A 26,740-nucleotide genomic window follows, 5' to 3' on the forward strand; every position below is an offset into this window, starting at 1 on the left:
CAAAACTGAAATTTGAAGCTTTAGCCTGCATGTCCACTTTTTCATGATTTCGTGTCAACAATAGACTGCTCAAGACCAAAAAAGTCAAATTTGTGACAAAGGGGTTAACAGCAAATTATGCTAACAACTGACTATATATCACAGGGCTGTCACTTCACATTTAATTGAAGCAGCCGGTGCACATAGTGTGAGGGGGCGAAGGGACAGCGCCCTTGGAGTCAGATGACACTGTTCCCCTCGACGCCATGTGTCATGCACTCCCTGTCAACTCCCTGGTTCTTCCGAGGATACGTGGGAATCTGCCCATTACCTAAAACTGCTTAGAGAGATGTCTGCCTTGGAATCTGCACGGCCACACAGTGATTTTGAACAAAAGAGATGGAACAAGTTTTGAAGCTGGAAGCCAGGTGATTGGATTCTTGCAGATGACATGGCAACACGGAACCATCTGAAACCATTATTTTCCTATTATTTTCCCCAGTACACCTGCAAACGTTCAAGTAAATGTGATAGATTTGTCATAATACATTCCAGCTGGGCTGCCAAAGCAACTGCATCCCTGCAACAATGGCGTTTCTGTGCGCGGCGGTCAATTTAGTGATTTGGGGAGCATCAAGAAAACAAGTGCACAGGCTGTGTTGTATATTCTCCATACTGGTATTGGTATTAAGGATGTTACCGATCTTTACAATCAGTTACATAATTTAGTTTACTAGACATGATGCAATGAGTTTAGTGATACTTCTACCTTCACAATTGCAAAACTAGAAATTACAGTCAGTGCCAAGAGGCCAGGATGGTGGAACTGTCTCAGCAAAACATGAAAGCTGACAAATATAAGGTAAATTTCAGCAAAATAAAAAAAATGAAAAATAAAATAAAATAAAAGTACATAATCTCATTTGTCACTGGAACATTCTGCTCCTGTGTCTTGTAATTTGCTTAACATGCCTCATGGTGAGCACAAACATAATTACACATTTACCATTCAGGTCAATGCTGGCCATCTTCCCACATTACTCATCTGTCTCTGTTACCTCAGAGAAACTCAAACAACATATTTTGGAAGTTGATGAGATTTCTGATGAAATGATCTTTGATGTTGTGAGCACTTCATGAGATTATTTTTCATCTGGACAGACTCTCAAAATTAGAATAGCAGGCAAAAAGAAAAAGTGCTTGGTGTTGTTAGGGATTGCGAGAGGCTTGGTAATATGCATACTTGCAGAAATTGCTATGATATTTTGGGTAAGACATTCGTACATATCATAGAGGGATTGTAAGTTTAAATTACTTAACTCAAACTTGCAATTAATGGAGCCATTGATCCTCCTTTAATATCCAGAGCTTGCATGAAAGAAAAAACCTGCAGGGAAAATAGAGGCAAAGGCTGCACTAGAAGCAGAGTGGAGAAATCTCAAATTAAAATATAAGCAGTGACATTTCATAACGGCACGCAACATTTGGCAGAACGTTAAAACAACAGAATGTGTTTTCATGTATTTTTGCATTTCATTTTCAGACGGGTGAAGGACCCACCCACAGGGGTGGGCAACGGAGGGAAGAGAAACTGCTGCTGCATCCTGGAAGTGGTACAGGATGATGGACGATACGCTTAGACCTAAACATCACATTAATCCTCCAGCCCAGTGCGACTCCCCCAAGGACGCAGCAGCGGTTTCTCCTCCACCACAAGCACAGCGCCAAAGACGGGTGGTTTGTGAAGAGGAGGACACACCGGTTAGAAACACAGGGAGCCAGACTGGCTTCGTTTAGCTCCAGGAAATGGAGACGGGAGAAGAGTGGAGGGAGAGGAGACCAGTGGAGCGAGAAGAGCATGAGAGGAAGACATTAGAGAGAGCGGAGAGGGAGGACAGACACAGTCGCTGGAGAGAAAATACAGGATAGCGAAGGATTCACCGAGAGTGGATCATTGGACGACAGGGTGAATTTTACAGACCCTGTAGGCACACAGACGTCACAGCGGGGTCATCAGTCTCGATTTTTAGTTTTTTAGTGTTATTTGTTTTTTATATTCAGCTATCCGTGAATGGGATGAGTTTTTTAATATTCATCACACCTTTACTCTAAGGTACGATGAAGCTAAATGCAGATGACACACAACTCTGTTATTGTAAGTCCCAGAGTTCCTGCAGAGTCCAGAAGAGCTACTGATGTACAAACCATGTGACAGGACTTTGGTGGTGTCTGCCATGTTCTGTTCTAATCAGCCTGTTGCGATGTTTATTCTGTTTTCATGTAGCTTACTTCCTTCCTTCATATTTTTAAAATATAAATGCAAGCATATGAATATAAAATATGAATGTACTGCAGCACATGTTTGTCTATATATTGTGATTTTAATCCAAAAAACTGAGATATTTCAACGAATGAGCAAATATTCTTGGTGCCAAATTTTTAGACCTCAAACCTGCTTTTTTTAGGCATTAGAAGAACAAGACAACCTGTTGCAGTGGTTGTGTAGGACCCTTGGGTGCAGAAATGTGGATGCAAGCAGGAAATACTTCAGTCTTGCTGTGTGATAGAAAAAACAAAAAACCTGTCACCACTGAGGAATCCCACAGGATACCGACAGAGTGTGATTTGACCACACAAACGGTCCGTGTTCTCTATCTACAAAGCGACTTGATGCAGCACAGTGTCTTTTTTTGTTTACATCTGCTTCCCCGTGAGATCTCGTGAGGTGGCGCACTGCTACCTGACTGCTCCCTCTGGCAGCATAATCTCAATCATATTCCGTAGTGGTGATTCCAGCGCAGAACTTTCCAGTCTTGTAGTGGTGAGCATGTCTGAGATTAGAGAAAAGTATATCTGTGGAGTTTCTCCTTGGGTGTGTGAAGCAATCTGATCTCAAAATCTGCTAGAATTTTAAAACTCCTGTAGAGTCCAGTGTAACTCAAGTTCAATTTATTTATATAGCACAAATTCACAACATATGTCCTCTCACAGCGCTTAACATTGTAAGACCTTAGAAATTTTAAAATTTTAAAAAGAGAGCAGAGAACCCAACAAAATCCAAAGCTGACCTTGGATTCCCTACGAGCATGCAGTCAGTGATGGTGGGAAGGGACCCAAAAAAACAAACAGCAAAAAAAAACAACCCTACCGACAGAACCAGGCACAGGAAAGGTGACCATCTGCCTGGACTGGATGGGTGAGAATGGGGATGAGGACGGTGGGGATAGCAGGGCAGCAGATGGAGAGCAAGCAATACAAAAAGAGCGATGAATGACTCAACAATGCAACAAGATACACAATATTAGGGTGACCAAACTTCCTGTTTTCCCAGGACATGTCCTGTTTTTATGTCCTGTCCTGGCAGTCCTGGTTGTTTTCTAGAAAGCGATGAATATGTTCTGTTTTTCATGGGGCCACTAAATTGAACTAAAACTAACCAAATATCTTTTGTTAGTTTTTTGTAAGTTTGTGAGAGCAATTTTTGTTAAAGCTGGATTGCTAATATAGCAGAGGTATCTTTTAGTTGTTATTTTTTTCCTAATACAGAAGAGACATTATTTCTATCATTATTTCATTTGTTATTTTTGAAACTTTCCATGATAAAGTGTGTGAGTAACCTCTGAGAAGCCTATCTGAATTTGTGTCTTGGTTATACATAGTATTCAGTAATACAGCAATTTTCTATCCATACAGAGGAGACATACTTTGAATGTATTAAAATTATAAGGCATCTTTGAGTAAACTTCGAGTATCTTTTGAGTATCTCATTGCCGGCCGAGTATCCTGGTTTTCGGTTATCAAAATATGGTCACCCAATATGTATGATGAGGTATTTTGATCCATACAACTATGAAACTCAGTTGCTCAAAACAAGGGGATCCATGCACGGACTCCAACAAAACTCCACAAATAGGAACAAACCACTGGCTTAGAGTTAGAATGAAATCAGTTCTGTGACTGTCAGTGTAATAAACACTAAGCATATTTCACCGGTGAGCCCTGCCTATACACTGCCAAGCTTTCCCAATATAAACAATAATAATAAAAAAAATATATAGTTTCCATTTGTCGCCCTGCAAACCAGCCATGTCCTCTAAAATATACGCTCCCATACAACTGAACTCTATTCTCCATTATGATCAAGAGAATTGTATTTTCTCTCTGATTACTTTTGTGGCACAAAATGTTCAAAGTTGTCCTGTTTAAAGAACCTTTCTTGTTATCATGTCCTGTGTTACACAGTCTTGAGAACAGTCACTTCGACTGCACATACGGCATGAGAATGTGGCAAATAAAAACTCTTGAATCTTGAACTTTACCAAGTACTCTTGGTGCAGAAACCTATCCAAACAGAGAAAAATAAACTGTGAGTGGAAATTCAACTTTAATTTAAAAATAATAGTTCTGGAACACGAAGCCCACAGTGGGTGAATGGCCTGTGCCAGAATTATGCCAACACCACCCCCACTACCTTCCAAGGTGGACATTTTTTTAGGAAGACAATTTTGGGACCAATTTTGAGATTGCACCAGTGTAGTACAATTTTGGGTTTTTGCATTGTGGAATCCTGAATAAATTACAATAATCTTGCACTATGTTGAGTTCAATTCAGTTATGTGTGACACCAATGTTATTGTTTTATTGTGAGTTTTCTCCACAGTCTCTAACCTTCTGTCTTCCTGAGGAGTAGCTGATTTTATACGTGATCATCCTATTAGAGATCAACAAAAGACACAGTCATTAATCATGCTCAAATTGGGCTTAAAAATAAATAATTAATGCCAGTACCCTCTGAGGGGTCACCTGCATACTCGCCATTGAAATTGGCAATACTGCTCTTCACTGAACAAGGGTGCTTCTTCTAGCCTATTGTAAGCAATTTTGTCCTGTCTCGCCTTGTGCTGCTCTCCGAAGACCTACAGGCATAAACATTTATTACTTTCTTCTAATATCAAGGAGACCAATGAGATCAGCAAAGCAATTAATCAGTCAAGTCAAGCTGTAGCACGGCGTGTGGGACGAAGATCTCTCTGTATTGTATTGTTCCTGCTGGAGCTTGAGGGGAGTTTTTCACTGAGGCTCTGGAGAGCTTTTTGCCTCATGATATCAGTACAGATGCCTGGGATGTTGAAAAGGCACCTGAAAGTTGCATTTAAATAGCAGATGTTTTCCTACTTTACAAATCGGGGTAGAAATTTGCCATCCATGAAAAAATATAGATATACTTGAGACTTATCATGTCAACAAAAAGATAAACTATATATCTGAAAGCATAAAACATGAAGTCATACATCAAACGTGTTCTATGAATGTAATAATTAAATGAGCATTGCCAGGATTGGGCGTGAATATGACACATTACTGTTTTTGTCCTGCCATCTCACTCTGTTTCTTCACAATTCTGAGAGAGGTGTATGGGGAATAGTGAGGAGCAAGTCACTTGAAAAATGAATTTCCGAGCCCTGGATTATTTGTTTTGTTACCAGTGTTGGCCAATGGACAGATCTCCAGCACTCTCTGCCATGTAATATTGAATTATTTTAGTACATTCATGGCTAAATGCTCTGTTATTGTCTGCAAAAAGCAGAAGTTTGCCTGATTTCAGGGTGAGGTTTTGCCACGAAGCAACTATGTTGGCCTGAAATTGATTTCAGGGCTGAGCATGGTAACACAGAACAGAATGAAAGCGCAAAAAGACCCATACTACATCAACCTTCCATTTTCCATTTCATTTAACAGATTCATTTATTACCCCACACCATTTACTTCTCCATTATGTTGACAAAATGCCAACATTATGGACGTTAAAAATTCAGCAAACAACAGGACTTTATCCAAATTAATTCTTGGTTTTAACTAGCGCTGTAGTTTGGATTCTCACTATGTTGCATAGCATGCATCATTTATTTTGGCCTGTATCTCACACTGGGTACATGATTGAAGAAGAGCCTGCTGAAGCACTTATGGGAACTTACAAAGCCTCAACATATTCTCATATTTCCTTTGCAACAAGAGGTACAAAGGTTGAAGTCACAGCCCTGTAAAGTGTTTACTTTGGTTTATGTTGGGAGATCTAACTATCCCCTTAAGGAAATGCATTGTGGATGGATATAAAAAAAAAGATAAATAAATAGATAGACTTAAAAAATGAATGGGTGAGTTCTGGTGTTTGGAAATTTAGATGAATCCAAAAAATTGCTTCATGCAACACCTTGGTCTTTTTACAAGCACAAAACTTGACTTGTAAGATATAAAGCTCAGCCGGTGCCCTGTGCTCTAGAAAAACTCTCTCATTCTTCTTTTTCTATTGTGTTTAGCAAGAGTTCAGCACTGATAAATGTCTCTATAAACTTGGCAAAAGTCACACTGAATACATCGCCAGCAAGTTCGGCTGTCACATAGGGGTTGGAGTAAAATGCACATCCTTTTCTCTCAAAAGCAAAACTGTTGTTTACTTAACATGCAAACTGTGAAGCTTCCTTACTGGAACTCGCAACACGTCCACTAAATGACAGAACAGATTGATTGACAGTGACTCCCAAAACAACATATACTGTGCAAATGAGGTGATATAAAGTCAAGCCATGTCTGCCTCCGGAGAAGCCAGTCAAGCAACTTTCACTCAAGAGAATGTGGTTTGTGTCCCATGTGGGACCATTATTTTGAAATTTTGACATACTTCTGTCTCAGTATGCAGTTTATTTTCCTTTTTAAATGTTATTTTCAACAAAGCTGGTAAGGTTAGGTTCAATTAAACTACTCAGGTATGTTTAGACATCCAAACTACTTGGTTAGGCTTAGAAAAAATAATAATTTTGGTAAAAATGGACCCTTTCACATCTTCAAAAAGCTCTTTCTCCTTTTTGCTGTATTATGGTGACAAATTTAGAAGTAGGAACAATGAGGACACCCCTGCCTCTCAGAGATTGTTTATTTATTCCCCTTAAACAATCAATCAGTAGATTTGTGATGAAAGCTCATGTGCAAGGTTGAGAAAATTTTCATAAAAACTGATACAGGTTGACATATACTCTGAAAAAAAAAGCAATAATCATGTTTTCAGCAAAAGCTTTTTCACTCTTTGCTGAAGGTACTACTAATTACCCCTAAAAGCCCTCTGATCAGACTAGACACTATGCCATGTCATAATGAAGCTAAATTTCTTCTACATTTCCATTCAGCTGTGGCTAAAAAAAAAAAAAAGAAAGAAAGAAAAAAAGAGAAAAAAAAAATCAATCCTGCACTATTTAATTAAAGGCCAAGCTCACATTACATCAAGTCCTTTCAGCTAGACTGGGATCTCTGTGTGTGTGCAGCGAGCCTCTGTTTTGCTTGAGTGTTTATATAAGGGGGAATACTTTGGCATTGTTGGCATTTATTTGGATGTGTGACCTTTTTAACATGCTTTCAATTGGGGGCCATCGTGTTTTCTCACTGAAGCAAAGGTTTTGTGAAAATGCCACAGAGTGGCAGCGTATAATGGGAGAGTAATGGGGAGGTAGTTAGATATGTCTCCGAAAGACAGATAAGCTGCACATGCAAAAAAAAAGAAGAACAAGTCAGTGGATTAAAGGGTTTTAAGCTCATCTGTGTTAGCATAGGCATTATACAATCAATTATTTCAACCATAACGTAGTTCTCTTTTCATTTTCCTCACTTTGTTCTGTGTTGTGTTTATATACCCATGTAGCTGTTTTATTCCCATATTCTCCTCATTAAAATTGAAATAAAGGGAAAACATACAGCTCCTCATTTGGTTCGAAAGCTACAGTTCGATCAACAGTTGGATTACCACCTCTACTCTGTCAGAAGTCAATAGCAACACACTCTGACTGACAACCACACACTCACACTGCCAGCATGTTGCAGTAAACATGTGGATACCTGTGTTTGATTTTCTCCCTCACTGTCAGGTCGTGTGGTTGCAGACATAATGGCAGAAAGAAGCACAAATGCTTATGTTCCAATCAGATCCTGTCGGAAGGCACACTATGGTGCGATGTCAATAGGTAGCCTGGCAGCTGCATAATAAAGGTTAAAATCCAAGTAAAGTTTCATCTGCAGATTTCTATCATTCTCTCTTTGCATTGTGTGTTTTGTTAGATTGTTTAGTGCAAGCTTGTTTGGGTTTCTAGGCTTGTGTGCTTTTATTCTCTTATTAATTAAAATATTCAATTATTTTTGTGGTATGGAGGGAGGGAAAAGTAAAAATATATACAATTCTGTTGGTGGTATATAAAACGTCAAAATGCTGAATTTATAGTCTTGTGCACACCACCATTTCTGACAGATTGTTGATATATGTTATACAATTTTAATGCATGAGTGAGCGAACAGCCCGAAGCGGTGCCTCCCAAGCTAATACCAGCAAACAATCAAATATCATTCCACAACGAAGAAGCTAGTGGGGCCCGTTCTCTAATTAATCCCTTTTTGCGAATGCTTGTAATCAATTCTTTATTTTACAAAAATGAGGCAAGTGATTTTTCTACCGCTGTATGAAATAAACACACACCACTGCAGCCAAAGTCTCTCCTCTCCTGCTTGCTTAGTGTTGAGTCAAATTCCCCGCAGCATTCCAGTATACCTCCTGCACACCGGAGAAACCTACGTTGTGTTCTTCAGCGCTGCCATACACCTCCACACCTGTGCTGTGTGCAGAGGTGTCAAGGGCAAAGTTCTTTTCACAGTTTATTTCTATCAGACAACACAGAAAGACTTTTGGGTCAAAGATATTGCTTCCATTTTGCATCAGGCATATTATAATGCAATGCGCCTATTCACAGCTAATTGATAAGGAAGACTTACTCTATTTACATCAACCTCAGGCTAAATTTTATCTAACAATATATATAAATAAATTCCATCACATTGCATTGGCTGTAATATTCTAATGAATATATGTGGTGAATAAATTATTGTAACTGTCTTTTTTGCTGCCTGTGTTTCTGCCTGCATTTTAGAGTCCACTGTGCGAACATAGTTTATCCACTGATTGTAAACATAATGCAATACAGTGAAGCCTCTCCAGCATCATTCAATATTGTATGTGTTCTATTTCTTAAAAGCCAGGGAGACTTTTTAGTCGATAGTCATGCACGCACAAAATACAAAATATGCTTTTATTAAATTACCACTGCTCTCTCACTGTAAAAACATTTCAAGTTGGTTCAACTTGAAAACAAACAAAAAAAAAACCCTGTTGCCTATTAAAAAAGCTAATTGGATAATTAGATAAAAATCATTTTTTTTAAGTTGTGAAAATGTAAAACTAAATCAGTTAAATTCACTTAACCTAAGAAGACAAATCATTCTATAAACTAAGATGTTGAATTAAGCTGTTCAAGGAAGCACAAATGTTGACAGATTTGCTTCACATGACTTCACTGAAGACACACAACACACTTCCATAATGCACATTTTCATCAACAGGAAAAAAAACACAGAAAAAGATGCATGATGGGAAGTCGGCTAATGCTCATGATGGCATTCAGCTCATTATATCAAGTGAAAAAGCTACAAGTCAAAAGTGCTTGTGTCCATAACTCGATATTAGTAGAATTCTTTCATTCTTAGTCTTCAACACTGTGAAAAACAAACTATAGAAACCTTTATTTTTTTTTGTTTTGTACAGTCTGAATCCAGACTCCTCGACCTTACTGTGTACTCACCTTGAGCTTCTTTTCTCAATCTCATAAGATACTGTGTCCATTAGCTCGCTTCATTTTTATCGCAAGTATCATTAAAAGTTCTTCTGAAAAGGTCTGTTGTGATGAGCATTCATAGTTTGATTTGATAAAAGAGCAAGAACCACAGTTAGTAGGGGGAAGGAAACTGCACTGACTCCCCATTTATCAAAAGCTCTCACTAGATAGACAATATTGATCTGAGACGTGGAAGGTAAAACCAGCGGGAATCCAGAGGCAATGTCTCTTTTATGCATTCACAAACCTGCAATGCAGCATTTTTCTTTCTCTAATAGACGCCCAGGCGGCTGTCAGAACTGTCAAATCAGTGCATGGGTGTGCATGTGTCTGTTTTTTCTATGTGCATTACTACACAAAAGGTTCAGGTTTGTTTACAAATTGATTGTCTGGCCATTTGTGTCTGTGTGGCTGATCTCACCTGTCAAGTTGGTTAGCGAAATATCACCTTAGCCTGAAAGAATGAAGGTCGGTGCTATGAAAATAAGACCCGTGTTGCTAAAAATGTGTTTACCCTTAATGGCTCTTCTTTCCCTCCCACCATGTTGTGCAACACAGTGACATCCCTATAGCTAATTGGGACATATTCAAGCTCTGCAGCTGACAGGGAAAGCCAAAAACTGAGGTTAGCCACAGCTAAATTGGGGTACATTAGTTTACCACAAGGTCAGATAGAAATGACAGTCACTTCTTTCTGCCTTGCACAGGTGGACGGATTCATACTTTGCTTGTAATTGGACTAATAGGATCTCGGTGATGGACGGTTGTCAAAGTCTGTGTACCTACAGGCAGGAGGGATAAACTGATCAATGAGGAATGAATTACTTTCATGTTGTCATAAATCATTAAACATCCCATATGAAACATTAATACCTGTTATACATGATGCATACAGAATGGATTTTTGATATTCTGCGACTCATTATAGTTATTTATCATAATCCTATTTGACTTCAACATGCTGCTTTATTTATCTCGCTATTTTATTTTACATTTCTTGGCTTAAAACTGCAGGATATCACTTCACTGTTTGGGCAGAATCCTAAATTGTACCCAATCAGCATATTGCATAATACTAAATGTGAACAGTGTTTTTGAGTAGCCTAGAGGGAGCACCCAGAACTCCAGGAGGCTGAGGAACTCCCGGAGATTGTCGGCGGCGTGCTGAGATCCTACACGGATGCAGCAAGCGCACTGAGGATCACCTGCTGCTTTCGAGTCCAGTGTTCTCCACAGTGTTGGACAGCGTTTGAGCCTAATGAGTCCATCATACAAGCATCACCTCTACGAAATCCCGTGCTTTCAGGATCTTATTTTTGTGATTGATGGTGGGCAGCATGAAACGCAAGGGAGCGTGCAACGAGCGGAGAGTAAGGCAGACTTTTGAGTGTTCTTAGCTGGAGGCATGCAGCGCACTGAGCGCTTGGTAATGGTTGGGAATTAGAGAGAATGCATTATCATACATTTCATATCAGCGAAAATGCTGATGTGTCAATTGTGAACAGGTTACTCGCTCTTGCTTTAAACATTTAGTTACATACAGAATGGCATAGTGGAAAAAAAAAACAAAACGACAAAGGAAAAACTCTTGTACTTGTATAACCCGTTGTTATTGGTTTGTACTATGGAGAAATGCTTGCTGGGGATGAGTTCAGTGCTATAGAGAGAAGAAATAACTTTTTTAATTTTCTTATGATTTTTCATGGCCACATAGCCACTTTAGACACAGACAATACCCGCTCCTGGTGATTCCTCATAATCTGGAAAATGTGCAGAGGTCTGAGTCCAACCGATAGTTTAATGTACACGAGCGCTCCGAATTTTGCTGTCTGGTCATATTGCAGCAGCCTGGAGGTGTGCATTCCCCTGGATTTAATCAACTAAAAGGTAAGACCCCAATACATCATGCAGAGCCCGATGCAAGTCTAATTTTGAAACTCTATCTACATCATAGCAAAAGTTGCAGTTAACTAGGATAAAGGCTCACATCTCTAGCCCACGGTTATTTTTCATCGTATTTTGTTTATAATTCAATATACCATGCTCCTAGCTCTCCGCATTAACATGAATGAAATGACGAGCTCTTGCAGCGTCAACATTAATAAAGCCGGTTACTATTTAAAACGAGCCTTTTTCTTTCTCTGAGTTGAATGCTTTATAAATTGCGGTGGAGAAAAGCAAGGCAGCTCACATCACTTGGTGGAAAGGTGCAGAATGGGGTGGACCCATTGTTTGCAGCTTTTGACAAATTGCATGACTTTTAGCCTTCAGTCAGAGAACAATAGTCTGTAGTGTTCAATTCCAGGAGTCGCACTGACCCTTTGCTCTGATTAGGTGGCAGCTCTATTGGATAACCCTTTCCCCCAAACCCTCATACAGTCAGCTCTCTACATCACGGATCAGGCGTGGTTTGACTGGCCTATTTCAAAGGTGCCATTGTTTTATTCTCTCTCTCTGTAAACACTCCAAAAAAAAAAGCGCTATTTGTACTGTGACTTTGACTGGTGCTCATCTCACTCCCCTAGTCTATCACTATCCAACATGACATACTATACCAGGCAATATACTAGCTATTATCTATAGAGCTACTATTTTCGTCTCTGGTGTGTCGGAAGTCCACCGAGAACTTGGCCGACAGACAGACTGACAACTTAGTTATCAGAAAATAACACGCTGTCATACCACTAAACCATTAAAGACAAAGTAAGGACACCATTATGTGGACTGTCCATTAGAGCTCTTCACACTCTGAGTGGAAGGCTACATGGGTCCACTGTTATCCACAGTCTCACCCAACGCTGTCACTCGATGGGATCACAAAGACCATGTCTGCTTCACTTATCTTGAACCTGACAAGTGGAATAAAGTGACCCTTTTCCCAGTAAATGACAATGTTCTGACATATACAATTGAAAAATTGAAATAACCACAGTGACCTACACTCTAATTACAAAGTGCTCATTTTCGATATGTTAATGCATTATTTTAAATGAGTAAAATGTGGGTGCGATGATAGTGTGACTTACTGCAGGTATTACTAAATTTGCATATCTGGTAAAAAATGGTTACACAGGCACATACCTTCAAATGAATACTCATGAGATTGTCATTTAGGTCTCGCTCTGGGTTTTTCCATCATCTACATTTTCTTCTTCGCCCCTGTGGAGCAAATGAGATACTTGACTGGGGATAATGGTTTGACATAATTTGGCGAAGATTGTGCACATCCTGAAATTATATTAAAGATAAAGGTCAATGCTTCTTCTTTCTGTGGTGATATTGTCCATTGCAGACACTTAGAAATATTAGAAACTAAAAATGAGAATATTATTTGAAGTAGAATTTGACATATTTCAAAAATATGATACAATGCAATATTATACAATCAATTTTCGAGGTCAATTCTTCTCTCTGTGGTAATATTGTCCAATTTGGACACAAACATTAGAAACAAACAATGAGAATAGAGAACGTTACTTTAGGTAAAGTTTAGAATTTTGCACAAACACACTAACCATGCCATACTATGCTACAATCAATTCTCGAGGTCAATTCTTTTTTTCTGTGGCAATATTGTTTAATTTGGACACTTAAAAACCTTAGAGACTGACAATGAAAGTATTACTAGGTAGACTATGGCATGTGTCATAAATACAACATGAAAGTTATGCTATGCTACGTCACATTACGTGGCAATCTTTATCTTTTATTGGTCATTGCACACTTTCATATACAACGAAATTTCATTTGAGCTGCCCTGCCAATGACAGCTCCGGCTGCTGCGCAGTGCTGCGCGCACCTTTCTTGAGGAAAAAAGAAAAAAGATATGTTGGGATCTGGGTAGGGATAGCAGAGGGTAAAAGAAAAAAAATTGATACGATATGTTGTGATGTAATACAATCAGTTCACAGAAAGATCCCAGGCCCAGGATGGAGCGCCAACCAGGAATTTTCTACAGTGCTAACAACTGAGTCACAGTGCTGCCCGCTTGCAAACATTAGAAACTAAAAATGAGAATATTAGTTTAGGCAGAGTGTGGCATGTTTCATAAATACAATACGATATGATTTGATATGGTACTCAAGTGACAGTGCAAACATTAAAAAAATATTAATAGAAAAAATCTACAATATAAAGAAGTGCATAAGTGTCAAAATTCATCTGGATGTGGAAATAACAATATTTCACATTTCAGTGGAGTTGCACAGATTCTTTCAATAGCAGAAATACTGTTAGAGAACTATTAAAACTGCACTGATTTAATCCATATTGAACAGATTCATCCATTAGTAGAAAAATATTGATTTTTGCACAGATTCTTGTATATGCAGTAAAATTGATGTTGCACATATAGTATCTGTTTTTCTGAGATATTATGCTGATAGTGGAGAGTGCAAACCAGAAGAGATTCCAAACAGCAACAGGTGCAAGATTGTGCAAATCGATTTGCCCAGTAAATCGAATTTAGACATATAACTGAAAAATTTAACCAGTACAGCTTGTGGTGCATCCAGTCATCTGTCCAGTCACTATTCACTTCTCACTCAACCCTTCTTGTATGCCTATCCACAGCTAAGAGTATGTTAAGAAACCATTTCCCTGCTAAGTCACTTCATCATAAATGTCACAGTTTGAGAGGGGAAAAAAAAAAAATAAATAAAAAATTTACATTTGAAAGTTTCCAAATTTCCTCGTGGCTACAACTGATGCTGATATTTAATGCATTTTTCAAAAAGCTTACTGATCAAAAGAAATTAATTCCACATGGAAAAACGGAAGGGGTGGGTGGGTTCGGATCTGCATCCTCTTCGCTAAAATGAAGCTTAACGACTTCTGCGGATTAATTAATTTTCTTCCCGGAAAGAATGACTTTGTTATTTCTCCCTTTTGCTTTAAAAACATTCTCTTAAATCGTCTGACACAGGTTCAGTGCGTAATTGTTGGGGGTCAGGGGTACCATTGTAGGCTGATAATCTGCACCTGGGAGTCAAAGAGGGGGTGAAACTAAATTTAAAAAAGTAAATATGTAGTCAGGTTCACCGTGGAATTCAAGGCGGATTTAAAGCAAAGCAAATTTGCAATATTTAACGAGAAGCGTAAGACAGTGTTTCCTCTTAGTGCTACTCAGATGTTTTGGCCAGGGGCTGTGTCTGTAATCCCTACAATGGTTTCTCAGTTACAGCAAAAATAAGAAAAAATACTGTCTAGAACACTCAATTAGGAAGAGACCTAAGGACACAGATCTACATTAAGTGTTCGCCTCTAGAAGTGCAAGACATCAATACAACATACGGCCAAATGACTTAATTCCCACTGACTGACATGTGGTAAAGGCACACGGCTTCAACATGTTTCCCAGTTTGTGTGAAATCTTACCAGTTTTCTGTGTGTACATGCTGCCTGCAGTTACTCTGTAGACATTAATGGTGTTATTTCAGCAGGGGATTGGGTTTATTTACAGCCTGACGCAGAGCAGATGCTCGGTTATTGTAGACAGGGTTACATAACGTGGAGATCTGATTGCTGATCTTTCTTGATTTTTGCACGCAAACCAAGAAAATTCTGCATTTTCACATTAAAAAAAAAAAACTCAACAGCCGTATTTACAGTGACTGGGTTGTCATATACACAACCTACATTTCCCTTCTTCAATTTATTACAATTCACCCATAAATGACATCACAACTTACTTAATTTTGTCTGAAAATAGTTTAGTGTGATTGCAGCAGTTGAAACATCCTTCTGAATATGTAAGATCAATCATCTTATATGATCCATCCACTATCTATACACCACTTAATCCTTATTAGGGTTGTGGGGGGTGAGCTGAGAGCCTATCCAAGCTGACTTGGGGCGAAGGTAGGGGACACCCTGGACAGGTCACCAGTCTATCACAGGGTTACACAGATAATAATGGAGACAAAGAAGCACACTCACATTCACACTTATGGACAATTTAGAATTATCAATTAACCTCAGCATGTTTTTGGACTGTGGGAGGAAGCCGGAGAATCCTGAGAAAACCCATGCATGCACCGGGAGAACATGCAAACTCCATGCAGAAAGTTGCAAGGCCAGGATGCAAACCTAGCTGCAAGGTGACAGTGCTAACCAGCAAGCCACTGTGCAGACCATCTTATACAATAAAAAAAAAAAAAAAAGAAAAAAAAAAAAGAAAAGAAAGTGAAGCATCCTTTCTGGCTGTCATTTCATTGTATTCCCAAACTGCTTCCAATTGTTAAGCTGTTGAGTCCAACCAGAGATATTTATAACGTGGTTAAACTGCCTCTCAGTCTGTTCTGTCTCTCTGCTGCATGCTAATAAATGGAAAATCTGAGGCACATGCAGACAAAAAAAAGAAAATAAGAAAAATAATTAATTGATTACACAGTCATACTAAATTTGAAATGATAAGTTCAGTCAGGAACTTCTAATTTGCTGTCTGACTTTTTTGCTTGTTTTGACAGGGTTTCATTTGTTTTGTGTTTTTTTTTTCCTTGATGGCAGTTAGTGAGGTTTAAAGTTCCAGCATGACAGTCAGCTTGACTTCTTGTCGAGGAACACGGACTACAGAAAAATAATAGCCTCATGCAGCTGAGGATGGCAAAGGAGACATCTCTGGAGGTTTAGGCAAGGGCTCACCTTCCCTATGGGCAGATATGGAAGTGACAGCAAAACTTTGTCCTCACTAAGAAATTATTTTTATTTATAGGCCAGCCAGAGTGATAAATGTCAAATGAAGGATTTTTAAAAAAGGTGAAACAGCTTAGTGGCAGCTCTGTATGATTTAACTATGAGTCATTATAGAGGCACATTATGGTCTCATTGTGTCCATATCTACCCTGCAGTGTTCTGGACTCAGATAAGGAGAGACATTTTGCCTGGTGTGTCTCTCTATCATAGCCATTTAAACCTGTTAAATGTGTTTTCAGTTTTAAGTGTAATGTAATGTGGAATTAAAATAAATGGCAGTAGGCTGCTGCCTACAAGATGGCGCGCAGGTTCATTAGGCACCCTAATACATTTCCAAGACATAATGGCAAGAAAGAACCAGTAAAGGGCCTAAGATATATTTCCACACAGACTTAGCTTCAGCTTCCTGCCTGAAATCCAAGAGTTAATTTCACAACTTTTAATAAGACAAATGGGGTTGATGATTGTGTTCTCTGTTGCCTCTCAACGTTCTATAATGCAAATAGACATTCTAATTAAGACATATTTTAGGAAACCATTAGGGAAATTTGAGAGAATTCCAAAGCACAGTTCAATCCATGGAGCACAGATGAAGAGCACCGCTGCTTCAGAGCGATTATAGAATTGTGGGTGTTCGCTCACTGACAGTTGAAATCAAATCATTACCCAGTGAGTTAGTTATTTTCTCACTCTGTGAGGATATTTGAGTTCAAAGACAACCTGTTTTGCTGCAAAGGTAATTCATAAAGGTTGTACATTTTTTAACTTTGGGGAAAAAATATAACATTTTTAGAGAAGATTCAATAGCAATTTTAGCTTTATTTTGAATTTATTAATTTATTTTTTGCAGCTGAAATGAATTCTTTATAGCCATTTATATGGAATCTGACCATATCATGAACTAAATCGTCAGTGCTAACTTCTATAAATGGTTCCTTTATGAAAAATGGTCTCTCTGTATGCAAATATTATAAACAGGCCTCGATTCCTCTGACTCGGGTCGGTTTAAATGTTATAGACTTGCATGTTTGTGAGAAACAAGTTCAAACACTTCTCATTATTGCCCTTGGAGCTGCATCTAATCTGGCTGCTGTGCTGCACAAGGTGAAGAAGTATTGATTGCTGGACACAGTATGTGTTGAATGAACGGTAATGAAAGCAGCTTTGAGGAGAGAGGCTGTTTATAGAGGTTCTGTCTGCAGTCTTCTGTAAAGAACATTGTACAAAAGGCTTATCAAATGGGCACAGACTGTATTGACAGTGTGAATAATTTGTATTAAAAGTCTCTTATTTTGTTAATTATTCAAATAACGTGTTGTAAATCGATGGAAAAGAGCTCACACAAAACTCGATGTCTACATAGAAACTCCTTTAAATCTCTGTTTGTTCTCGGATTTCAGATGGTAGCTGCTGTGGCTATTGTTACTCGTGTAGAAGCTATTAAATTCACTGTACTTTTTAGTGTTTGTACATTTTGTCACCCGCATTTTCACCCTCCCCCCACTGCTGGCGCACTGTTTATAACTGTCATGATGTAATTTAAAAACAGAAAATTACGGCAAATAATTATAAAATCTTTAATTGACGTAGTTAACACATTGATTCTGCATGCACTTGCCTCAGGAGAATAGCAGACGTTTGATTAATCCACCTAATTGGTCTGTTTTAAGAGCTGAAAAGCTTCAGGAAGGGATACCGTTATAATTTATGGACAGAATCAGTCAAAACCAAAGAAGCAGTGCATTACATATCCAAACTGCAATTTATTTTAAGCACAGCATCAGTGTGATTACTTAACTGTCATCAGTCAACAGGACACATGCACACTAATGTCATTAGTGATAACTGGCTTGTTGATGTTGTGCATCACAATGACAATATCAGCGATTCAGAGGCCACTGGCTTCAACGCCAATGTCGCACAAAGTTATAGAAATCTGCAACATGACTTTAATGCATGTAGGGATAATGTTTTTGAAAGCTATTTGAAGGGAACCCTCAAGAGAGTTAGCTGATGGTGCACATCTAAAGACAATTAACTATATTGATTTTTAAGTGCGTTCATTTGCAATTGAAGACACAGATATTAGCCCTCAGATGCCGGTTAAAAGAAGACATGTAAAAGTGTAAATGAAGAGTAAAGGCAAGAGTCAAGTGGATCTCAAGGGTAAATGTCAAGTTTAATGCAATCATGTCGCAGTTGGTATGAAGCTGTGATCTACTCTGAAGTAAAATTATTCCTGCCTACTAAGCTGACTTAACCATCTCGTCATGTAACAACGTTAAAGGACTTTCAGCTGGTATGTTATTGCTGGTATTGCTGGTATGAGATTATTCCTATTTGACATGTACAAAGGACTATTTGTTCACACAATATCAGTCCCTATTTGCCATAAACGAGGCCTGCTCTTGTAATTCAAAATCCAGTCAAACTCCTTTGTAAATGAAATGAGTTCATCTATTCGTAATAGGCACTGTTGGATTTGTTGCTCCCTGTGAAAAATGATGAACTGCCAACAAATGATGCTGGCTGATCTTGACCTTGGCACACCTTCTCTGACTCCCAGTTGTTTTATAATCAAGGTTGCCATTTATCTTTGTCATTACGCTCATAGTCATTTGTAACTGCAGAGCTAAACAGTGTTAAACTGGACCTTTCCTTGCTGAAAATGTGCCTGTCCCCAGAAAATTTCTAGAAAAATAAAAAAGATGTTTCTTTTTAACATTATTAATGGATGTTCAAGTGACAATCTACAGCTCACGAAAGGTTGATTTTTGCTGTTATGTTTGCCAATGAAATCTGCTTCCATAATGGGATGTGATGCATTTTTGGCAGAAGAAACACAATGACAAGACGCAGTCATTACATGACTGCCAAAAATAAGATGCCTTGCAAGATCGCTACAGCAATAACTGCTTGGCACCAAACACTGAATGTTGCCCTTGGCAAAATATGAGGATCTCACAAATTACCACTTTACACAAATGAGACAAAGTACTGCCACTTGATATTTGTGGTTGAGTGCTTGTGTGTGTACTGTGGTGTTTTATGCTGCCACCTGGGCTCCTAGAGCCATGCAGAGAGCAGTTTGTATATCTGACATTTTAATATAATGGACTCTAAAACTACAACAGTGGCAAAAATCACAGCTATGAAAATTATGTGGAAGCATTAACTTTTCTGACACTAATATTTACCATGTTGTGTCCTCCTTTTGCACGGGGACAGCTCGGTGCGGCTAATGTTAAAACATAAACACACAAGCTGGCGCATCCTCTCAGGCAAGAGCCCCACAAATCTGACAAAGGACTTTAAAGCTAACAGCTGCTGATTAATCATGATGGGTCTAAATTACTGGCTGGCTCTCAATCGGTTATGGAGCTGGGTGCCCAGTGCACTTAGAACCTCCTTTGCATGTACTTGACAGCTGCATAGAGTAAGTGCCACTTCTGCCTATTTAGCTGCATCTTTCTATTCCTTCCACAATTAGCCAAAAATAGCTTAAAAATCTAAAGTGCATTACACATTAAAATTTAATGTTAATTCACACGGAAACTGGTTACTATGGTATCATCCTCATAGGGTATAGCCAAATATGATATATTCAATACAGATGAACCATGCAAATGCTAAGTAGTCATGAGAGAAAAATAACTCACCTAATCTAGTTGTTACATTTGAAACTGATTGTGGCTTTCTCAGTTGTACATTTTGTCATTAGTCATCCATCTCATGCATCAATCTGTTTACATGAAATTAACACAGAAATGGCTGTGATGTCTCAGTAAAGTTACAGGAGGATTATTAATTATGAACTGTGTGTCTATATAGTCCATGGTGAAGTTTGCATGCTAATTTTACTTCACATGGAATTTATTTTTAATGTCATTGTTGCAGCCATAGAGCTGTCAGCTCACTGATTATGAAACGAAAAAAGAAGACAGAGAGGAAGATACAAGTATTTGTTGAGATTTTCTTTAGGATGCAGATGATGTGACATACGAGTTCATACAGATTTTTAAAGTTATTTTTATCTAAGAAAGCTGTACAGCTACTTGATATTTCATTTTTATGTCATTTGGGTTTTTTTTCAGTTTTTTTTTTTTTTTTTTTTTGCCTTTAGAGCTATGACAGATCAGAGGTATGGCTGCTTCCTGTGCTCTTCAGCAACCTTTACCCAACTAAGGAGGGGTTTACAAATTCTTACAACCCCTGTGACTCCAGTCTTTGTTCAACTGATCTACCTAACTCCTTTAGTTCAGAAGTCCAGTCTTAAAGATAGTGCAGGTAGTTTTAACAAGGTGAAATGTGTCCAAAGAAGAAAGCACTGGTGAAACATCAGTGTCTTGTCATGTCTGTAAATAGATTTACCATTAAAAATGCACAAAAAGTAACCCGATTAGTCATAAAGAATGGGTCATAAGAGAACAATATGTATTATAATTAGTAATGCATACATGTATAAGCGTCACAGATTTTGCAAACTTGTATTTTGAAATAATCTAATTAAATTCTTTGTCAGTCTTTACATCCTCTATTGGTCAAACTTTGCATAATGCAGCTTTACAAGCTTTTCATATTGTAAGAAGATAGATGCTAAGTGCAGTGCACATTTTCTGCTTAACACGTTCTGAAAAATGTGAATATTTCAACTTAAACATGGTATGTATACATTATTCACCAAATATGATAATGCTACTATAATTTATTTTGCTTTTAAAACCAACCACAAATCTGTCTGTCAGCCGCTGCAAATCATACAAAGGGTCCTGTCCTTGGTGCACCTGTTTTGCGGTTGTCAAAGGCAACTGGATGTGTGTATGTGTGTCCAAAATTCAGAAGTATATCTTGATTCCCAGCAGCTGCCCTTCAATCACAATGGTAAGCACACTCATTCAGACACCCTTTGTGTAAAGCAGAATGGAACCAAATCTGTTCTATTTTCAGATGGAGCCAAATCCTTTTTGTTGTTTCTTTTTCTCTATCTCAACAATACTTTGGCCTAATCACATTAACGCAGTTGCTGTGAAAAGTTGAACATGCAGTCGCAATCCTGGATGAATCATCATTTTCTCTTCGAGTTGAAATGTTGAGTGTATTCAATAGACATTTGTGAGGCTGTGAGGTTTGTAATCATACTTCTTTTATTAATCGACTTCCATTGATTGATGTCCATATTATCTCAGTGGCATTTCATTATATTTCAGAGTGTTTATTAAAAAGAACCAACCATAGGTTTTGCAATCAACATTTTTTTCCGCTCAACACTTCATTCTGTGTTTGACAGCATAAAAATAATGTCACTGATTAAATGACAACCTCACGTATAATTGTGAAAATGTAAAGCAAGAGTCCAGAATGTGGAGAAAGCTGTTTAAAATGAAGTCTTTATTGCCAAACAAAGTCCAGTTTACCCAGAGAGAATATGCTTTACAAAGGAGGCATAATTGATACATCCATTGGCATCCTCCTGTCCAGCCATCAGTCTGTCCACCTCGTCCTCCGTCATCCTCTCTCCCAGCGTCGCCAGCACATGACGCAGTTCTGCCCCCATGATGGTGCCGTTGCCTTCCTTGTCAAAAACCCTGAGCCCCTCCACAAAATCCTCAAAGTTGCCCTGATCTTTGGCACGGGAGATGTGTTGCAGCATCGGCAAGAAGGTCTCAAAGTCCACCATTTTCGTGCTCATGTCCTCCGGCCGTGGCTTTCCCAGCACTTTCAGCACATCTGCATTGGTTGGGTTCTGGCCCAGAGCCCGCATCACATCCCCGCACTGGGCATAAGTGATCTTCATCTCACCAGTTGGTGTGCGGTCAAACAAGGTGAAAGCCTCCTTGAACTCCTCAATCTGGTCGGCGGAGTACTCGAGAGTGATGCTTTTGGGGTCAAACTCAGGTTCTTTGGGTGGCTCGGGCTGCGGCTCGGGAGTCGGAGCCGGTTTAGCAGCCGGAGCCGCGTCTTTCTTCGGCTCTGGCTTTTTGGGCTCGGGTTTTTTTGGTTCAATCTTCTTTGGTGGCATGTTGGCAAGGGATTCAGAGGTGAGCTGGTAGTTTTTTGAGAAACAAACCAGAGTCTGAATGGACTGGAAGTGATTCCCAAGCACAGAGGGCCACCTCCTCCTCCAAAGCTTTTATATGTGCTTTGTCTGGGGAGCCAGATAGCGATTTCAAACCGCACACTATAAAAGGAAGAAACCCGAAATAGATCCACATAGCAAGTGATGTCAACATTAAGTATTGTTCTCAGCTGCTGTCATCCAGCCGACAGGGCTATTTGCTGTCATTAGTGAGGGTCCAGTTGCATTAGCCCGAAAATGTTCTGTCTCTCTGATGGACAAAGGGATCAGAGCATAGCCAGCGATCAGCTCATGAGGGAGAGGGACCAAAATAACTTGCTTGCTTAATGCTGTAAGTCTGGAAATCACTGCTTTCTGGAACAGTGCTGTCTTTTTATTTCCAGGACATTGTTGCAGCTAACTCAAAAATAGTTAATTTGTTATGTCAGAGGTTTCATGACTAGTGTGCTTAATCTTTATTATAAGGGGAGGGCATTCTCTTCTGAGACAATAAAACGATAGCACAAGAGGGACATGCATCTGCCTTAGAAATTATGCTATCACTTGATTGTTTTTAAGAGACAGATTGTCTGTCAAACCTTCCCTTTTCAGTGAGAGATGAGTTTGGATGATATCAGTGCTCAATGATACGTTTAGGGAATTTGGCCATTTCTCATTTTTCAGATAAATGATAGCTTGTATATTTTCTCTCTTGCCTCTTGTTAGCTTGGAGCATGCCACCATTTTTTAGGAACCTGCCAAGCTCTCACATATCCTAAAGGGACTCTTAATGAATGCTTTATTAATGGCTAATGTACTGGAAAGGTCAAGCGGTTAAGCCCATAAATGTTTAAGATACATTCGGTGCCAGTATCAGTTGTAAGACAATATACATGTTGTCTTCTGCAGGTGCCTAATTAGGCGACTGTCCTCCCATAAAAAAAAAAAAAAAAAACAGCAAGCAAAGGAGCTTATTACATATTTGTACTCCTTTAACCCAAAACAGTGAATATTCAGCTATTTAACTGCCAGCATTCTGTGGGGTTTAAATGAGTCTTTTTTGTTCCCATGACCAATAGTGTGCACTGCAGGATTACAAGGTGAAACCACAGAAGGCAATTCCATTATGCGTCTAGTTTATCAATACGTAATACGTCACTTGACGTTATGTAGATGAATGCTCTGTAATCCCCTTTACTGAATGATAAATTAGCCAACAAAACATTCATTTCATTTATGGAAGAGAGGGTATGTAGGATGTGCAGCTCTGTGACACAATTTTAATCATTGCAACTTTAATTTTATGCATGCCTCGCAGCTTATTAACTCAGTTTAAGAAAGCTAAAGCCTGTCATGCCATAATCACATTTACCCTTCTCTGTCTTCATGCCAGACCCCCTCTGATCCGTCAATCTTGAGCCTGAAGTCCTTGGACAGTCTAGTTTAAGTGTGCATGTGTGTGTGTGTGTGTGTGTGTGTGTCTGTATAGTTGTCCTTAGCCTAAGATCATTATCTCCCCTCTCTTTGCTTTTGAGGTCACATGGCTAGTAAAACTGACAGCTAATTTGTCGTCTTTGGGTGTGTACGTGCATGTGTGGGTATGTGCCTGACAGAAACAAAGTGCAAGACCTGGAAGAGAGGCCAAATGGAAGCACCATACATGTAGGATTCTATGTATTCCCTCGTTGCCATTTCTATAAGAAAGAAAAGAAATGAGGAAATGGTTCACTGTTTTACCTCATTCTCTATCCTCTTCACTTGGATGGGTTACTTACTGGTAATGATTACTGTCGTTTTGCCCGCCGAAAGTTTCAAATTAATCCACATATATCAATCATACAAGCTTTCATGACGGTACCTTGTGCTGAGGGCAATTATCCTCTCGGCTCACCTCAAGGTTACAGCTGCTGTTCATTGGCGTGTTTAAATTTTAGGAAAAGCAAATTGGATTGACTAATGTGAATATCAAGACATTAAAGCTTAATAACTCAGCGAAACAGGCCATTACAAAGTTAGCATTGTGCAGAAGCGTTATTAGGCCGTCACTTGGCTGAAGATGTGGTCCTAGTTGGACGGGGTTATGGAGGGGCAGACTTGTTATTGGTCCTTTTACCATCAGAAGTCTTTCGAACAAGGCTTCAATCAGAAGACTGCAATTGCAATGATTGAACCAGTCGATTACTGCTTTCAGCATCTGAAGTCAAACAAGTGGGAATTTCATTGGTCCTTATGATCTTGAAAGAGCTGTCAGCTGTCCATACCTTTTGAACAGCGCTGTTTTATCTCAGATCTTCAAATACTCCGTGAAATTGATTTTTTTTTTTTTTTTTTACTGAATTTTACTTTAACATTGACACATTACAAATTACCGAGTCTGTATTGCTAATGTGATATTTTTTATAATCATTTGTCTCACATCTTTAACTTCAGTGACACGGTAAAAGGGAAAGTCTGATAACAGTCATGACTGAAGATGGTGCTGAATACTGCTCGGAGCTGCTGTATTCACATGATGGGCAAAAGATGAAGAAGCTAGTGAATGGCAGTGTTGCAGTGCCAGTACTAGAAGTGCAAATGCAAGTATCCGTGCAGGCATAACCCATATTGCTTTCTCTCATTCCATACTGAGGACACAGACTTATGGGTACGCCATCGAGTTGACAACCCAATTGAGCAGAAAGCAGACATTGATCAGAAACCTGGATGACAAAGTAATCACGCACAGAGGGATGTGATTAAAAACCACAATACGAGTCATATGTGCAATAAGAAAGAGCACACAAACATATTCATGGCTCTGTCTGCCTCGGATGCGGTTCATTCAGACATGACATCCTATCTGTTGAAAAGTGCCATGTCCAGTTTTGCATTTGTCACTGAATATTGATGCTTGCTGCTACAGCAATCTATATGGATCTGTGGTGTTGCCCTTGCAGTCTCAGGCCTACAATATGGGATTCTTCGTAAATGCATTGACATTTATGGCTAACTTTACTTTTAAAGCTGCAATGACTGTTTTTTTCTCACATTTACGATAACTCTAAACATTGTGTAACATGAAAAGTATTGCTGTGATGAAACCACAGACTACTATCGCTAAACCTACAAGCCCTATGGGGAGGCACATAAAAATAAAACCAATTAATTAACAATTAATGCAACATTAAAGAGGGTGGGAATACTCACAACTGCGTTCCTCCTCTCTCACAAGCTATTCTAACTATATCCACCAAATCCCTACCTAAAGCCAGCTGGCCATTGCATTCTAACTCCGTTGAGTTACTGCTTCCCTACAAATGCATGTGTGGGCGAGTGTGTGCTTGCGTGTTTTGTGGAGGTCTTTAGAGTGTTTGCTTTTATCTGTGTGACCAGCAGAAGAGAGGGTGGTCAAAGACAGCAAGCCCCTTAATCCCAGAGATAACACTGGGAATGAGGGCAGCCAGACCACAGGTCTAGTCTGGGCTAATAAAAGAGAGTGATAGAGACAGGAGTTACATTCTTCCTATGGCCCTGACAGGGTGTGACTCAGACTTTAAAGATCCTTGTTTAGTTAACTTGCTAAAAAAGGAAGCAGCAACGAGTCCTTTCTGGCCTCTGAAGTGCCTGTGACTCTTTTGCACGCATGTATCGAACCCAGATCATTTTGTTCCTCCTTTGAAGAGCCAGCTACTATGTTTCATCGCTAAAATCTTGGTAAAAATACTTTGAATTCCTGGAATCTGGATGGTGAAAAGCTCTGCAACCACCTAGCAAGCATCCAGGATTCAATTATGTGTTGACAGTGAAGTATTTAATGGCTAAACATTAGCGCTTCCCCTTTTCCCCCAGGCTGCCACTCCTACAAATGGGGCCTTATTTAAAGCAACTTCCAGAGAGCACTTGTTTGAGTTAGCTAATCTGAAATAGGAATTCATTTCTACTTCATGCTGCCCTATGGAGTGTAGTGAACAGCAACACAAAACTTTTCTTATGAGTCCAGTAATAACATTGTGTTGTTATAATGGAATGACTGTTGCAGGAACCAGCTTGCAGACATCTGTGTAAACAATTTAATTAAGACCATGTTTGATGAATTATAGCTGGTGAAGGCACTGCCTGTTCTAATACTTCAGTTTCTTAATTACACCAGACATCCATGTGTTCATTCTCTTTGCCCACCCCAGACTCTCCCCCTGCTTACAATGATAGAAATTGAAAAACTACAAAAGGGAAAGTGCATTTCACACTCTACTGAAGCAAAGCAGGCAATTTGAAATTAATCAAAACACAATAAGTTTCCAACATGATAAAGAGGTGCTGTGTACGAAAA

The 26,740-nt window shown here is 39.1% G+C and overlaps 2 protein-coding genes across 2 annotated transcripts in view; both read right to left on the bottom strand.

Moving 5' to 3' along the window:
- LOC111578237 (astrotactin-2) overlaps positions 1 to 26,740 on the bottom strand; it is a 398,862-nt gene that overhangs the window by 331,706 nt on the left and 40,416 nt on the right. The gene's annotated exons all lie outside the window — the stretch shown is intronic.
- LOC111577474 (myosin light chain 4-like) lies at positions 21,498 to 22,488 on the bottom strand. Its single transcript, XM_023283776.3, has one exon. The coding sequence runs from the start codon at positions 22,393 to 22,395 to the stop codon at positions 21,787 to 21,789; it is 609 nt and encodes a 202-aa protein (XP_023139544.1). The 5' UTR covers positions 22,396 to 22,488; the 3' UTR covers positions 21,498 to 21,786.

The sequence above is a fragment of the Amphiprion ocellaris genome, chromosome 17, assembly GCF_022539595.1.
Source record: "Amphiprion ocellaris isolate individual 3 ecotype Okinawa chromosome 17, ASM2253959v1, whole genome shotgun sequence".
Lineage (NCBI taxonomy): Eukaryota > Metazoa > Chordata > Actinopteri > Pomacentridae > Amphiprion > Amphiprion ocellaris.

Coding starts and splice junctions, on each gene's coding strand:
- LOC111577474 (XM_023283776.3), bottom strand. CDS start 22,395: ATGCCACCAAAGAAGATTGAACCAAAAAAACCCGAGCCCAAAAAGCCA.